We start from the raw sequence: 15,403 nt of genomic DNA, 5'->3' as shown, positions 1-15,403 counted from the left end.
GTTCAACTTTGCTTCCAATCTACAATTTAAATATAAATATGTACACTTCATGTGGAATTTCACAACTCACACATTCAACTAGACAGGTTTTCATGTTATGATTGTAAAATCTGTATTCTGGTATTTACTCAAGCATAACTATGAAATATCACCAAACTAAATGCAGTTTTCTTTTGTGATAGCCTCTTTCCCAATAAAACAGCTTTTGGCCTTGTAAAACAAACTCAGGAATACCTTGAAGATCATGAGGGGCTCAAAAAGGTTTCTGATGCCCAGGATGCCAGTCTGATAAGATGTGAAAACATAAACAGCAGACGAGAAGCAAAACTATCTTGCCAGTCATTTAAAGTTTCCCCAACAGCCTTGTTAGGTCCTCACTTCCCCTAATTGCAACAGAGTGTCATGCTTTTATCTTTCAGGAAATAAGAAATATTTTCTTGCAGTTTTGCAACGATATGTTGGTTTGATTCTTGCTTGCTTAATATTCCGGTTTCAGTTAAAGAACAATTTGAGGTTGTCCTTTTCTGATTCTCGAGGCATCGTATATTTTTAACCACTGCCAGCGACTTTTACACCTTTTGCTGATTAAGCTTTCACAATTTTATGTTGGACCAGTTGTTTGCTATTTTGCTTTTTTTTTTTTAATGATATTTCATAAAAGGGGCCTCCTCTGACAAAAAAAAAAAATAAAAAAAAAAAATAAAAATGTGCCCACTGTTTTTTTTGGTCCATTTTTCAAAAATGGAATTGCACGACTTCTGTACAGATCATAAACATGTTTTTTTCTGATTTATTTTGAAGTGTTCTAGGAGACAATCCTGTTTGCAGTGGCACACACACAATTTTCTTCAAATATTGTCATTTCAAATTCATTAGCCTGATGAAGCGTTGTTTCTGGTGAAAGTTATCTTTCTGTATGGCAAAAAAAAGTTACGGCCAGATGGAGTAGTAGTGCATGATTAGTAGGATCCTGCAGTACTTGATGGCATGTGTAACCCACATGTATATGTGTGATACTGTTAGTAGTATTTTATTTCTGTAGGATTTTGTTTTGTTATTTAATGTTCCCAGCAATTCAGTTTATATTTTCATTTTGAGTTTTCTTGTCATACCAGAAACCGCCAGCAGGTGGCTTGTGAGTTACACTCTGGTTTAGACAGCAGAAAATTATTAGAAGAAGAAAACCGTAGCTGGCTGTAGCACGTTGTGCGAATTACTGCATGCTATAAGATAAATTCTTGATTAATTCCGGTAACGGTTAAGAGAAAAGAAGATCCGTGACCTGATCCCTGGCAGTAAAACACATTTTTACTGTGATTTTCTCTGGTGAGTGTTGTAACGTGTTTTTGCAACCGAAATCAAGCTAATGCTAACTGGCGTCACAGGCATTACTGCTCATATATTCCGACAAGGAAGAACAGAGAAACGTAAATAAAACCAATCGGAGAAATGTGTGAGATTAAAATGATGATTTTCACTGTATTGTATTTTTTGTTATGTACAAACTAAGAGGTCGGATACAGTGTGATACGTTTGTTTTGCAAGCTTGCCATTAGTTGAATATTATTTTTGTGATAAATGGAATTTATTGCTTCCTGCATACTTTTGAAACTTAATAGTTAATTAAGTTCTATATATATGCAGGTTGGTTTTTTTTAGAACCCCATTCAACTTTGAAGACTGTCCAGCTGCACAGCATCGCAGGCCTGGATTGGATTGCTGAGCTCCAGGTTTCAACCCAAGACCTGGGACTGCTGGATCCGCTGCCTACTTTGCACTGGATAAGATAAGATTTTGGATCCAAAGAAACACATGGCCATTTAACAAAGACTTGACTGACTGACTTAAATTACTGAACTAAAAAAAACAAAACTTCCAAAGGACGAACTGAACTATAAGGAATCTGAACCAAAAGAAAATACACTGCCTGATATAAAGAAGGTGGACACTTTATGTTGGGAAAAAGAACTGTACAGTAACATTCTGTTTCAAGTTGTATTAAATAATCTGTTCATTCTTGATAATATGGTTGTTTGTGCTTATTATCCTCCTTTTTGAACTTAGAAAGATAGACTAACTGTAACTTCAACATTGAAATCTAAGTTTCTCAACTTATCTATTCGTAAGTTACACTAGTTGGTTACACATGCAATGATTTGAATCAGTTGTTCTGAAACAGAGATATATCTAAAATATGCAGGGCATGAGTCCCTGAGGACTGAAGTTGTTAAACACTGATCTAGAGCAATGATTAGAAGATAGCAAAGTGAAGCCGAGCTTTTGTGAAGAAGCCCCTAAAAAGCAAAATGATTGAAAACCAACATGGAGTGAAACGGCTACAAGTTGCCAAAAAACAAAAACAGACAAAAAAAAAAAAACAACAACTCATCGTCAGGCCTCAAGATAAATGTTTGAACGTTGAAGAGATTACTTTTTTTTTTTCCTTACAAATGCCAAACAGATCATTTAAAAGCATTTTGGTATTTAAGCGTATTTATTGTATATCAGGACTCATAAATCAATTTAACTACATCTGATGCTGATGAGGAAATTACTTTGAAAAAGGGAGTTTCAACAAGACAACTCCAAACGCTCCAATAAGTGAACAGCAGCGTGACGACTTAATGATATGTAGAGGTCTGGCCAATTCTGGAACTTTAATCCAATAGAAAACCTGAGGGCTGGCTTCTAACACACCGTTTCTGAGCCAAAACCAAGAAATGCAGAGGTACTGTGGAATGTCGTCCAATCGTCCATGTCCAGAATACGTGTTCGTAAATCCCAGAGGATGATTGACTCTATGAGCTGCAGATTTAAAGCTTCTTTCATAGAACATGGTTCTGAAGCTAAATATTAATCCAGAAACTAAATCATTTAGCATTTCATTACACAGAAAATGTTAGATTTTGAAAAGAATTAATGCTGATGCAGCTGTTTTCTTTTTTTATGTGTTTTGTTTTGATTTTACCAGCCTAACCTCTTTGCTCTATTTCTCTTGAGGGATGAGTTTCATTCTAACGTTTTTATAATGTTTAACCTTTTGACTTTTGCCTTTATGTTTCTCGGTGTGGGAGTGCCTGTATTCATCGTAGGAAAGACTACAGTCTTTGCAACCTTGCATTTTGATGTGGTTTTGAAATTATCTTTAGGTCTGTGTGCCAAAAACAGGACAGGTCAAAGAAATGAGCATGCAAAAATAATCAGATCTCCAGAGGCCGTTGTGGTGAACAATGTCTAAAGAAATTAAAGCAAAAGGAGCCCTGAAAGCAGAATCAACAAAATAAGGTATAACATCTTCTCGAACAAAAAGAAGTTAATGAAGGCAGGAAGCCATTACAATATAATGAATGGACAATGGAAAAATTGAATTTTACCTGAGCTATTATAAACATGAGAAACAGATGCAGGACACGTGTGACAAATGGACAGGAAATCAGGACTAAGAAGCCAATACTAAAAACCTGAAGAACCAACAAAAATCTAAGTTCAACACAAAACTCAGGAAGGAAAGAAAAAGCCCAATTCTGAAAGCCTCACCCGTCACCAGTTAATTGGAGAGTGGTGCAGTTTATTTTATCTAGCTTCCCCAGAAATCCCTGCATGTAAGGTACAAAAATAAAAATAAAAAATGTCGATTGCTACTTTTTGTAGGGTTTAAAACCGATCCTTTTTTTTTATGCAAACTGTTTAATCTTTTCTGTAGCTCAAAATATTTAATATAGCCTTGAAGCTAACAGTGACATTAATTTAGTAAAGTGGTTTAAATCCAACTGCAGCTTTACAATGTAGTAAAAAACAGGTTGAGCCCTGACCCTAACGCTAACATAAAGACGCACCTATGCTGTGAAAAACGATGTAACTGTGTGAAACATCACAGTCATGATGACGACTGTTAGCAAATTCATCATCGTTGGCCTTTATAAAACGTGTTGAAATTAAAAAAAGAATGCTGGCTGAAGTTCATGAGTAGCATTTCACGTTTGTTGTGTGTTTTTCTGCACCCCAAACACACATTGTATCCAGCATTCACAAGCATTGAGTTTCTGAGTGAAAAAAAGATTACTATTATTATTTTATTTTTTGACTTGAATATTTTACAAAGGGAAGTTTTGAAAGTTATGACTTCAAACCTCTAACCAAACAGATTCTCACCTAATGCTTGTGCCTTATTATTGTCTCTAAACCCTGCGCTTCTTAGGGATGAAGTATCCCAGCTGGTTTATGGGACTGCAGGAACTACTATGGGAAATAATCTTTTAGCCCTTAGAAAGTGTGGTTTTTCAGGGGCACATTCAAAAGTAAGAGAAATAGAAGCTGAGCTTGCTTTTCTCTTAAGGAATGTATGTTTTAATATCTTATCATTAAAATGTTTTCATTTACAAAATGAAGGACCAAGGGATATGAGGAGTGGGAATCATGAGAGTTATCTTTGGAATTGGCATTCCGGCGATTACAGGCAAAAATCTCTGCTGAGTTTGAGCAGATCCTTCGATACAATGCCAAAAAACCAAGAGATCTTGTTTTATGTTTAATTTGTAGCAAATCAAACAGATAAAACAGACCACTCTGAAGATAAGTAAAAGTTAACTTAAGTAGAATTAGCTGCTAGACAACTAAAGACTGGCATGACAGGGAGAAGGTTTCACCATGCCATGATACAAAAATATTTTCAAAAGCCTTCTTTGCTTGGTTTTCCATAATACAGTAAAATGTGACCTTTTGCTATTGGGTGGTTGAAATATTCCTGCTACCTTCCACTTCCTTTTGTTACTCTCTGCAGATAGGCTCTGGGATGTGGTCATATAAACATACATTTTTGCATGTATTAAAGTTGAGATTCATCCATAATCCAGGTCTAATATTCCCTTACAGGAAATCCCATGAAATTCTTATTCCGTCATGTGAGACGTGATTGCATATTTCATACAAGTGTACACATATGGAAATATATAAAACCATGGGCATCACGTTTTTTTTTTTTTTTCACCATAAAGCATTCCAAATCCACAATTATACATGTGGTTTTTAAAGTGACTCAAATCATTACACATGGTTTTCATGCGATTTCTACATGTGACATTCCTGGGATTTTTCTGTAAGGGCAGTCGGTGACATAATTCTTTATTTTTCTCTTCTGAAATAAATTCTAATTATGTCGGTTTACGCAGTTATTAGTCATGATGAGAAAATACTGTGTCATTTACAAGCTTCCCGGTTGGGTTTTGTGCCCTTGTGAAAGTCTTGATTGATGCTTTTCTGTGTCTTGATACCAGAAATGACTTGGAGGTATCATGTTTATTTCCAGTGGTGCATGGCAATAAGAAGTAAGCAGTAAATCCTTAACGTTTCAGTATGATCCTGCTTTAAAAATTCTCTGTGCGTTGCACAGAATTTGCATGAACTTAATTTAATCAGTACTTTGCTGCTTTTGTGTAGAATTACACAGTTAATTGCACTATACTTACCCTTCCCTCTGTGCTTCTCCTTTCTCCAGCTCCTGAATAACTCCAAGAAGAACCTTGATGGTCTCCTGGCTTGAGCTGATGAGATTCTCCATGGCCTGCAGCTGTGCTTTCATATCCTTGTTTCCAGATAAGGGTATTATCTCCTGGCTGCTCCCCAAGCCTGGAGCTTGTATGCCTCCTGGTGGAAAGCTCTCATCCCCCTCAGCAGTTCTCTGCAGTTTAGAGGAGGCTGACGCATGCCTCGTCCGACACTTCCCTTGCGACTGCACAGAGCATTTAACGCTATGAGGAAAAGTCTGCGACTGCCGCTCATTCAGCTGTGGACCCTTTTTCCGTTTACAGCTCACCGAGGGACTTCCTATGGCCTCCACTTGTGTCAGAGAGTTCCACGCTACAGGGCCCGTGCTCTTTGGCTTGTGTTCTGAGAACTCAGAGTCCCCCAGCTGGCGCTTTGAGGATGAACCAGGGTCAGTGTCGTCTTTGAATAATCCTTTGTGTTTAGTCCACTTCCCACACACTTGGTACTCCGGTTCATTTTTAGAAGACTGCTCACTCGAATGTCCCTCTTCCGTAAAACGTGAGGAGTCTGGACACGAAGGTCCATCCACACAGTTGGCACTCGACAGCAAATCCTCGGTGCCGCTGCTGTCATCCGTGTGATGAAGCAGGGCTTTTGTCTGTCCTATAATCTTACCCTTATACTTGGAGGATTCTCCAACCGGCTGCCCATCGTCTCCCGCTGTCTTTATGTCACTCAGAAAACCATTGTTTTCTCGTCTGTAATCTTCCACCATGGCTGTATGTTTAAACGTGTGTCCTTTTTTCCTCTCCAAAGGAAATGTTTTGTATCGCTTAGTGAGGTCTGGTGAGGTCTGGACACCAGTGCTCCTGGTCACATTCGGAATCGAGCGCCTAGCCGGCATGGTCATGTACTTCCTGTGCGTTACCTTGCAGGAAATAGACCTTGAATGTCTTCCCCGCTGCTCTTTTTGAGCTTCACAGATATCTTTGAAACGTACTTGTAAGGCCTTGTTTCTCTTTTTCACCTCTTGCCCGCTTGAATCTGGTCCAGAGTGCGATGTGTGTGACGGTCCCTCGTCTGAGTCTGAATCATCTGAATTTGACAAAACAATGCATGTGGTGTCCTCTTTGCTCACCATATTTCCTGAAATAAGAAGAAAAAGTAGTTTGAGTGTTGCATGTTACTTCAGAAGCAAAAATGTATCTTTTCGTAAAATAGAGGGAACATATGTTCATGGTTTTATGGAACAAAGACAAACTAAGTAAGAAGCCTTGAAGTTTACAGCTGAACACACTCGGTAAAACCAGAGTTTGTCCTTATTTTGTTTCCTCTTCATACGCCTCTTCATATTATAAATGTTGGTGTCTTTTGGAACAAGAGACTTTTGGCACCACAGCAATTTTTTTCTAGATGTTTCTTTTTTTTTTTTTTTTTGTACTGGATGCTTACATGTCATCACTTCAAAAACCTCTCCACGTCTTGTCTTGTTGAAACCACAAATTTTAATGTATTTTAATGAAAACGTATTCAGAAAAACACAGTAAAGACAGCATACACAATACGTATGCATGCCACACATTTAAAATATCTATTTGTAAAGCATTTTTAAAAATGGACATCTGTCATTTTTCCAGCCATACATGCATTTATGTTGGTCTATCACACAGAGCTGCTCATGGAAAGAAGTCAGTCTGACCTAAGACGTAAACCTAAATGCATTTGATCATCCACATCATTTTCTAGCTTTCTTGCCAACTGTTTGATGATTTGCTTGGAGACCTTTCTGGAATAATAATTTCCTCCACCCTGCCATCCGCGCTGGTTCTGCCGTTATTTAAAAACAGTTTATAGACTCCTATGCACAACTCGGGTTAGGAGGAGCGTTGGCTGCTAACGCTGTCTAATACCGCTAAATCCGTTAGCTGTTAAGATAACATGCAATATGAGCAGGTATTGCTATGTGTGCTTCAGTGTATCATTAATTCATAGCACCGCCAAAGTGAATAATTTAGCTTTTGAATGTGATTAGACTGTGACACGCTTATTTTACTTATTAATGCTGTGGTGAAAGAGCAGTATTTACATGTCTGACTCTGATGATGTGGTCTGTGGGGATCCCTGCGGATCACTGTAAAACCTGACCTCTCTGAAGTAATGGTGTACCAATTACTTCATGATTTAATGTGACATTGACCTGAAAAAAAAAAAAAAATATATATTTATATATCTAGCTTCACATGAAATGTACGTGAGGGAACACATTAGGTAAACGTTCAGACTCAAAACTAGGAGCTTATAAGATGTTTTGCTTTGCTGCTTTTTATATCTTAGATGCATCTGAATTACTTCTCACCGCTGTGCTACAGTACAATCAGCCACCTATTGCTTACATTTCACTCCAGCATCCACTTGCTTTTCAATAAACCTTCTTAGAGTTTTTATGCCTTGTGAGCTGCTACGTTGAGCTTTCTAATGGTATATCCACCATAGTGGTTCGAGGTGTTTTGCTAAGAAATGGCTGGAGGGTGCTTGGTGCTTAGCCTCCTAGCTAAAGGTGTTTACTATATAATATATTCCTCCTGTGGTTTCAGGAACCCGCCAGCAGAAGAAATGGCCTCGGAGCAGCTGTGGCCCACACATGCTACGCTCTACAATAATAACTGGTGTTGAGCTCCTCCATCTGTATCCACCTGTAGGCGCTGAAAGTCCCCGAGGGGAAATTTATTATCATCACTCCCAGGACCTCAGCTGTGCTGAGTGGAGTGGTGAGGTCAAAAACTAGACACAAAATATGAACGGTGCATGCTCAGTGATCACATTTTAAAGGGAGCTGGATGAATGAAATGACCTTAATATCTGTAAATAAATAAATAAATAAATAAAAAAGAACGAACAAGAAAATATACGGATCAATTAGAAAGATTAAGAAACACTTAGCAACAAAGAGCTACTCCCCAGCACCCAAAACATTATTTATTTATTACAATAAAAAAAAAGTAACATGTTTAAAGGCTCATATATCTGTTAATGGAGCGTGATAAAGAGCTAAAACTCAAGTGCATTATTCATGAATCTATTTCCTGTAATACAAGTTACTTTAGTTTATGCTGAACGTCTAGGAATGTGTTGACATTTCAGTGCTAAAGTACATTGCTAAGTTATACAAAAACAAAACAAAAAATAACATATAACACTAAAAAAAAAACACAGCAAAGCTCAATCTACATCTTTAGTGTCAAACTCATTTTCCTTTTTGGGCCAAACCAAGATAATGACTGTCCTCAAGAATGTAATAATAAACACACCTATTAAACTGTTAAAAATATTATAGCTTTCTCTTCATTTAATGAGCACTTCTTAAAATTAAATATTATTGAACACTGATATGATTTGACACTATACAAATAAGAACTGATTTAATTTGACTAGTAAAATAATACTTAAGCACACGATAGTTATCTTCAAGTTCTATTTTTGTGACCCTCTACAGCCTTGAGGGCCACATAAGCAGCTGTGGCAGGTCACTATCATCTTTTTTGCTCCAGATTCAGATCCAGATGCAGATTTCAAGGTTACGGTCAGCTGAGGCCAACCTGACTTCCGAGCGGAAGTGACCTGAAGACAGCACTGCAAGCTCCTGTAATTGCAATTCTTTTAGACAAAAGCAATTGCATCATGGAGCAAGAAAAAGCTCTTGTGTAAGTCAGTTGTCTTTACACACAGTTAACGAATCATGTAGAAAATTGAGCTGAATTATCAAAGAGGTAGGAAGCAAGCGTTAGCTGAGCACTTTGGTAAACTCCTCAAACAGAAAAGATACAAAAATTTCCAAAACGTGTGTGTTTTTGCAGACAAGTATGCCAAAGTCATAAAATTATTCAACGCTAAAAGATAAAGCTATGCATGGTGGGTGCTGTAATGTTTGGGTGTCATAGTAGCTTTTTGAAACCCAGTTAACCCTTTGTTGGAGCAAAGATGAGTGTCCAGAAACTCCAGAAGAACAAAATATGTGCCACTGTCTAAAAGAAATCATCGCTCATAAGTAGTGCACAGTCACAAAAGTATTGGAAACCATGCAATACTAATAACTTGTAGATAGGTAGCAGACAGACTGATATTTTTTTAGAATATTAAAATCCTTATAAAGCAACATAGAAAGCCTAATGGTAAACATATTCTGAATTTTCCAAAAGAAAAAAAAAAAACTTGCCTCCTGTCATACCCCGTATTTGATGCTCAAACGATTCCTTTATTGACCTCGTGTCTTCTTAAAAACAGTTGAGCATCGTAATTGATGAAAATCTACATTTTAAAGCTCATGCTGAGAATCATTTGAAAAAACAGAGACGAAAACTGGGTTTCTTTTACATCGACGGGTCATGTTTTCTTCTTTAATGCAAGGAATCAACTTGTTACTCAAACATTTCTGCCTCTTTTAGACTATGGAGACATTTTACATGTGAATGCTTCCATCTTCTTCAGTTATTGGATTAGCGTGAGGCACTACGCTAAATAATTGGATCTCAACATGTTATTCATCATTGCACTTTGTATTCTTTAGTTATTTTTGCCATGTCTATTGACATGCAGTTTCCATTGGTACACTTTTATTTACAAATCAATTACTGGCAAGCTGCACTCCTATCCCAAGATACCATCACTCTCTGTGTTCCTTCAGTCTGTACAACATAGGGGGAAGGCAGTTTTCTCTTTCTCTGCACCATGAGCATGGACTCATCTCCAAAAAGAAAACTAAACTGTCTGATTCGTTTGGGGCCAACTTAATATACAGGTCAAAAATATCATGCTTTTGCTTGACCATTGCGTCACAATAAATTATCTTACACATTTTGACATTTTTCTACTGTTGCTTTGTATATAACTTTTATGATTACATACAATGTTGGAACATATTGCTCCTGTAGCTGAGAATTAATTTTCTTAGTAGGACATAACCTGCATAACTTAAGGTCAAACAAAAGTAAAAGTTGTAGAACTTCAGAGCGATAACAATAAATCATCAACACATTTGGTATCATAAAATAACTACAAAAAGCCACTCATAGACAATTCTGAGAAGTTTTTTTTTTTTTTTTTTTTTTTTTTTTTTTTTTGCTGTCACCCATACCTAAAAAAAATCAAAAATAAAAATTTCTGACTCAGCTGGTATGAAGTATTTCCTATTTCAAGTGCATGAAATATATCAAGCAGTATGAGGAAATGAAATGATGTCTGATATGGTTGAAGGGAAACACCCGAAAGAGCTGGTTAATCATTTTCATATGACAAGACAGCACGCGATAAATAAACCCCAATGAATCATTTATAACCACACAAAAGCCAGCTATTCATGGTGCTGCTGCTAACCCGAAAGTAATTATGTTCTATCATCCCGCGACATGTAAATCCATCAATGTGATTGTTCTGATGAGACACTGACACCGAAGAGATGTTTTCCTTACTGTCCATTTTACCGTCTCTTAGAAAGTTATAAAAAGACGACTAGATTGCCATAATGTTAATTTCTAATATGCGGGACATTTACAAAAAAGCTGCTTAGTCAGGATCGTTCTAAAAGGATGCACGCTCTTTGATGTTGTCCAAACTGACTTTGTTCTCTGTAACTCTGTTACTTTTGTATTTATGTGTGGGTGTTTTTGCTTTTTTTTTTTTTCTTCATATGCCAGCTCTGACTATGAGAGAGGGAAGAAAACGAAAAGGAAATGTTGGTGTGTGGGCCTTGTAGTCACCTTTTCAAAGAGACACCTTTCCCGGCATCTCAAGGTGCGCCCGCTCACACGAGGCATAAACACACACAAAAGCAGAACCGGAGCAGATAACAAAAGGCAGGGGGCTGTACTTTTTGCAGGACGCCTGCCTTGTGGATCACCGTGCAATCTGCCCATGCCAACCCATATATATATATATATATATATATATAGTGTCTTGAAAGAACACTGATGTTCCCAAACTTATTTTTTACGTTTTATCATTTGGCAACCACAAACTTAAGTTACTGCGATTGTTCGCTATGGACCAACACAAAACTGTGAAGAGAATGAAAAGTGCCACATAGGATCCAAAGTGTTTGCAAATAACGATCTCAATAGTGTGGTATGCATACGTATTTGTCTTCCTTTTCTTTGATGCCCTTGAAACAATGCTATTCAGCCAGTTGCCGTCAGTCAACAATCTCTGGGTAAGTTAGTCTGAGTAGAAATAGAGGTGTTCAGTGAAGATCTCAGAGGTTTGTTTGAAGATCGTAAAAAAGACCAAAGAAAAAAAACCAGACGGTTCAGTTGGGAAGTTGAAAGCAGTGTGAGGTCGCCCTAAGCTTTGAACTTACTACAAAGCACACTTTAATCCATCATGTCAAAATGTAATGAATTCGGACCAACGGCAAACCTACAGATGCATTATTGGTGTCCATCTATACCAGGTCCAGAAAAGACACCATTAATAAGAGAAGTAACCACAAGACGCATAATTTCTCTGGAGGAGCTGCAGAGATCCACAGCTTATGTAGGAGAATCTATGAAAAGCACAGTTGTTGCACACTCTATTAGCCTGGCTATTATACTGGCCACGCTTACAAATATTGAATTAACATTAATGGTTCAGTTTAGCACCTCTCGCTTCACAGTGTGGGATGGTTGTTTACCTCGCAGGCAATTCCCAGCAAGTTTCATAGCGTTGAGCAGGCGCATTAGATATGCCATGGCCAAACGTTAGCCACAGGGTAAAATTTAAAACCTTAACAGAGTCCAAGCAATCGTTTCTCAATAGTTGAGAGTCCAGAACATCTGTATGATGCAAAGTGCAGAACAAGGAGTTGGTAGGCTAAACATCTGGGCTTAATTAAAGTGTCAGTTGTTGTATTATTGACAGGAAGCAAATAAACCCTCTCTGTAGTTTGCTGTAAGATTGATTTCTGGTCAATCTACATTCTTAAATTAATCTAGAGCTAATTGGCCTCACCGACAAAACTCTTTAATGCAATACCATGGCGTTTAAGCATACATATTTATAGCACATTGTGGTATTACTACAAATTATTCTATGGGTTATTTCATGTTATATTCATTATATATTTCTAGTGTTGTGTGAAGAATACACAACATATTTTGGTGTAAATGACGGTTAATTCGTTATAATAAATAAAGACACTCCACATTCCTCATAAACAAAATCTGGTCCCTCAATATATGCCATTCACAGTGAAGTGTGACATCATTACATCATTACATAGGTTATATTTTTAGATTTTTTTTTCCTTAGAGGTTTTAGCATGTTATTTTCTCACTAGCTTAACGACTTTGTTCAACAAACTATTTAACTGTAAGGTTGAATTATTTTTAAATAAACTTATGTTACTACATAAGTTTAAACACACACACACACACACATATATATATATATATATATATATATATATATATATATATATATATATATATATATACATACATATATATGTGCATATATATATATATATATATATATATGTATATATATATATATATATATATATATATGTATATATATATATACACACATATATATGTGTATATGTGTGTATATATATATATATGTGTGTGCGTGTGTGTGTGTGTTTTTGTGTGTAGTATCTTTCATGTTTTAAAAACCAAGCCTCATCTGTAAGTTATTCATAAATAACTGCCACTGAACTATTGGCTATTGTTTTCTTGATGGTGCCCCGACGTTGTCGTTTCAATCTAATTTACTAGTTTTATAAATAATTACCCTAAACAGTTATTTATAGTTCATCAGAGCTGAGACGTGACTTCTTCTAGCACAACACTTCAAATTTGAAGCTCAGAGGCATCCAAGCTGACTAAGCTTGAGGCATTTTGAAAATAAAAATTCACAATAAACATTCATTTAAATGTGTAAAGCAATTGAAAGCATACCTGCAGTGAAGGGTGGTTCTAAAAAGGATTAATTCACACGTGTAATTTAGCAATTATGCACAATTTGATGTTGCTCTGTTACAAAAGATCCCAATATATGCATAACGTATTGTGGTTCTGATGGAACAAAATGTGAAAATATTTTAAAACATGAGATTACTTTTGCACGAAGGCAACTGTTAGTCCCAATTGTAGCCAAACTTCAGGAACTGCAATAAAACAAATGGACCAGCTCATGCTCATCATGCAAAAACAATATGGGGTCCCATGACTTTACATTCAGTGGTTTTGAAATACGGAGCAGATGAATTTTGTTGTCGTGGTATGGCTGCTTACTATGCACTTTGATTTGTCAGGTTGCTTGTTGAAGTGGTAGCCCAGATTAAAAAAAAAATGTTCAAGGCTGATTCACATGAGATCATACTATTTCACACTCAGAAACCCCAATCTCACACCACTGAAAAGGTAATCACATCTGCAGGAAGTCTGATTTGAGCACACGCGATTTCCTTATGCAGCCATGTTGCACGTAAAGAGGCTAATCGACAGTTCAACAAAACAAGAAAAAGGAAAAGAAGAAAAGCTCCTTAATGAGTTAATATTGTTGGAAGTCAGATGCAGAGAAGGCGTGAGAGACTATTATGAGACGTGGATGGAGTCAGACTGTTTGAAGAGAATTTCCTTTTTTCCTCCTCAGATGCCTTCTTTTCTCCTCCTCCTCCTCCTCACAGCAAGCGATCTCTGCTAATGACCTGAGGTCCTTCCCTGATTTGGCCCCAGCTATCCAAAGGATTATGAATAATGCATTGAGTCTAAAATTGCAAAAGTAATCCTCTGAAATCTCCTTATGTACCCTGACAGACCACGTTGTCTGCTCCAATTGCCCCTCAGTTCTTCAAACTGCAGTGCTGAATATGTGTGTGTGTGTGCTTAGGGTAATAAAGCATCTTTAGCCACAGCAACGTCATCCATTACCGTGGCCAGAATGCTGTAGAAACATATCTGTTTATGAGGACATTTAGTGTTGGCTTGGATCAATTTTCAATGCAATAGCGAGCCTGCAACAGTGCTGACTCATGATTTCTTCCTCATCACGAACCAGAGAAAATTGATGCAGCTTCGCTTGGTTCGGCTTGTATTCCTGTCTGGTTGCATCAACATAATAAATACTGAACTGTATCACTAGGATATCTACATATGATAGCACTGTCTAGCCACTCTCATTAATGGTTAAGTAACGATGGTGGCCGTACACTTCTTAATATTCTCACGGCATGCTGAGCGCTTTGTAAGCACGACTCAGTCTTGAGTGTTTCAGTTCATTGTCTTAGAAAAATGCTTTAAGACATCTGCTTATTCAAATGGAGAATGCTTCTTTGTCATCATGCAAATCATCCAATATGCATTCTGCTGTGCAATGACTCGTCTTTGCAGAGGGAATCTTTAGTTTACTTTTTTTTTGCATTAATTTCTCCTTTCACCAGACGGGCAATTTAAGGAATCTGATGACAGAGTGCATCGTATTCCCTCCTTCTCTTGTACATGATCAGTATGGACTACATTTTGCGTAGTTGCCCCAGTGTTTGTGCAGCGATTAGATTGCGCCCGTTGCAGTGATGTATTTTCCCCTACATGCTCAGTTCAAAACAGTGCCAACTGTGGCTTTAAGAGAAGACATGCACATCATCTTCATTCCAGCTGTTGCTTAGAGCTATATGTATCTATCTGGGCCGCGAGTAAGACCTGTGAAAGTTTGCTTTATGACTTTATTAGCTTTAAACATTTATCACCGAGTTGCAGTATCCATTATGGGGGACCTCGATGAAAGAAGCTCCAATCTCCTTATTCTTGAATGAGAGCACAGACTGTGAAATAGATCCTTTAGGAGAGTGGGCTCAAAATGTAGATATGAGAAATGACCCCCCCCCCCCCCCTATATAAAAAAAGAGCTTTAAACTGGGTTTTTTTTTTTTATTGTTTATCTA

The 15,403-nt window shown here is 37.3% G+C and overlaps 1 protein-coding gene and 1 long non-coding RNA gene across 2 annotated transcripts in view; one reads left to right on the top strand and one right to left on the bottom strand.

Annotated features, from left to right (window-relative positions):
• insyn2ab (inhibitory synaptic factor 2Ab) overlaps positions 1–15,403 on the bottom strand; it is a 36,882-nt gene that overhangs the window by 16,884 nt on the left and 4,595 nt on the right. The window contains exon 3 of the mRNA XM_015036201.1: positions 5,466–6,630. Within this exon, the coding sequence (XP_014891687.1) occupies positions 5,466–6,625 (1,160 nt within the window). The 5' untranslated portion in view covers positions 6,626–6,630. The remainder of the gene's footprint in view (positions 1–5,465; positions 6,631–15,403) is intronic.
• Positions 1,172–1,965, top strand: LOC106949736 (uncharacterized). Its single transcript, XR_001425442.1, has 2 exons — positions 1,172–1,326; positions 1,645–1,965. It is a non-coding gene; the product is annotated as an uncharacterized LOC106949736 (long non-coding RNA).

This window comes from Poecilia latipinna, unplaced genomic scaffold (assembly GCF_001443285.1).
Source record: "Poecilia latipinna isolate Pla-1442-1.1 unplaced genomic scaffold, P_latipinna-1.0 Scaffold360, whole genome shotgun sequence".
NCBI classification, from domain to species: domain Eukaryota; kingdom Metazoa; phylum Chordata; class Actinopteri; order Cyprinodontiformes; family Poeciliidae; genus Poecilia; species Poecilia latipinna.
Note: the sequence above shows the minus strand (reverse complement) of the source record. Positions and strands in the feature narration are given on the sequence as shown.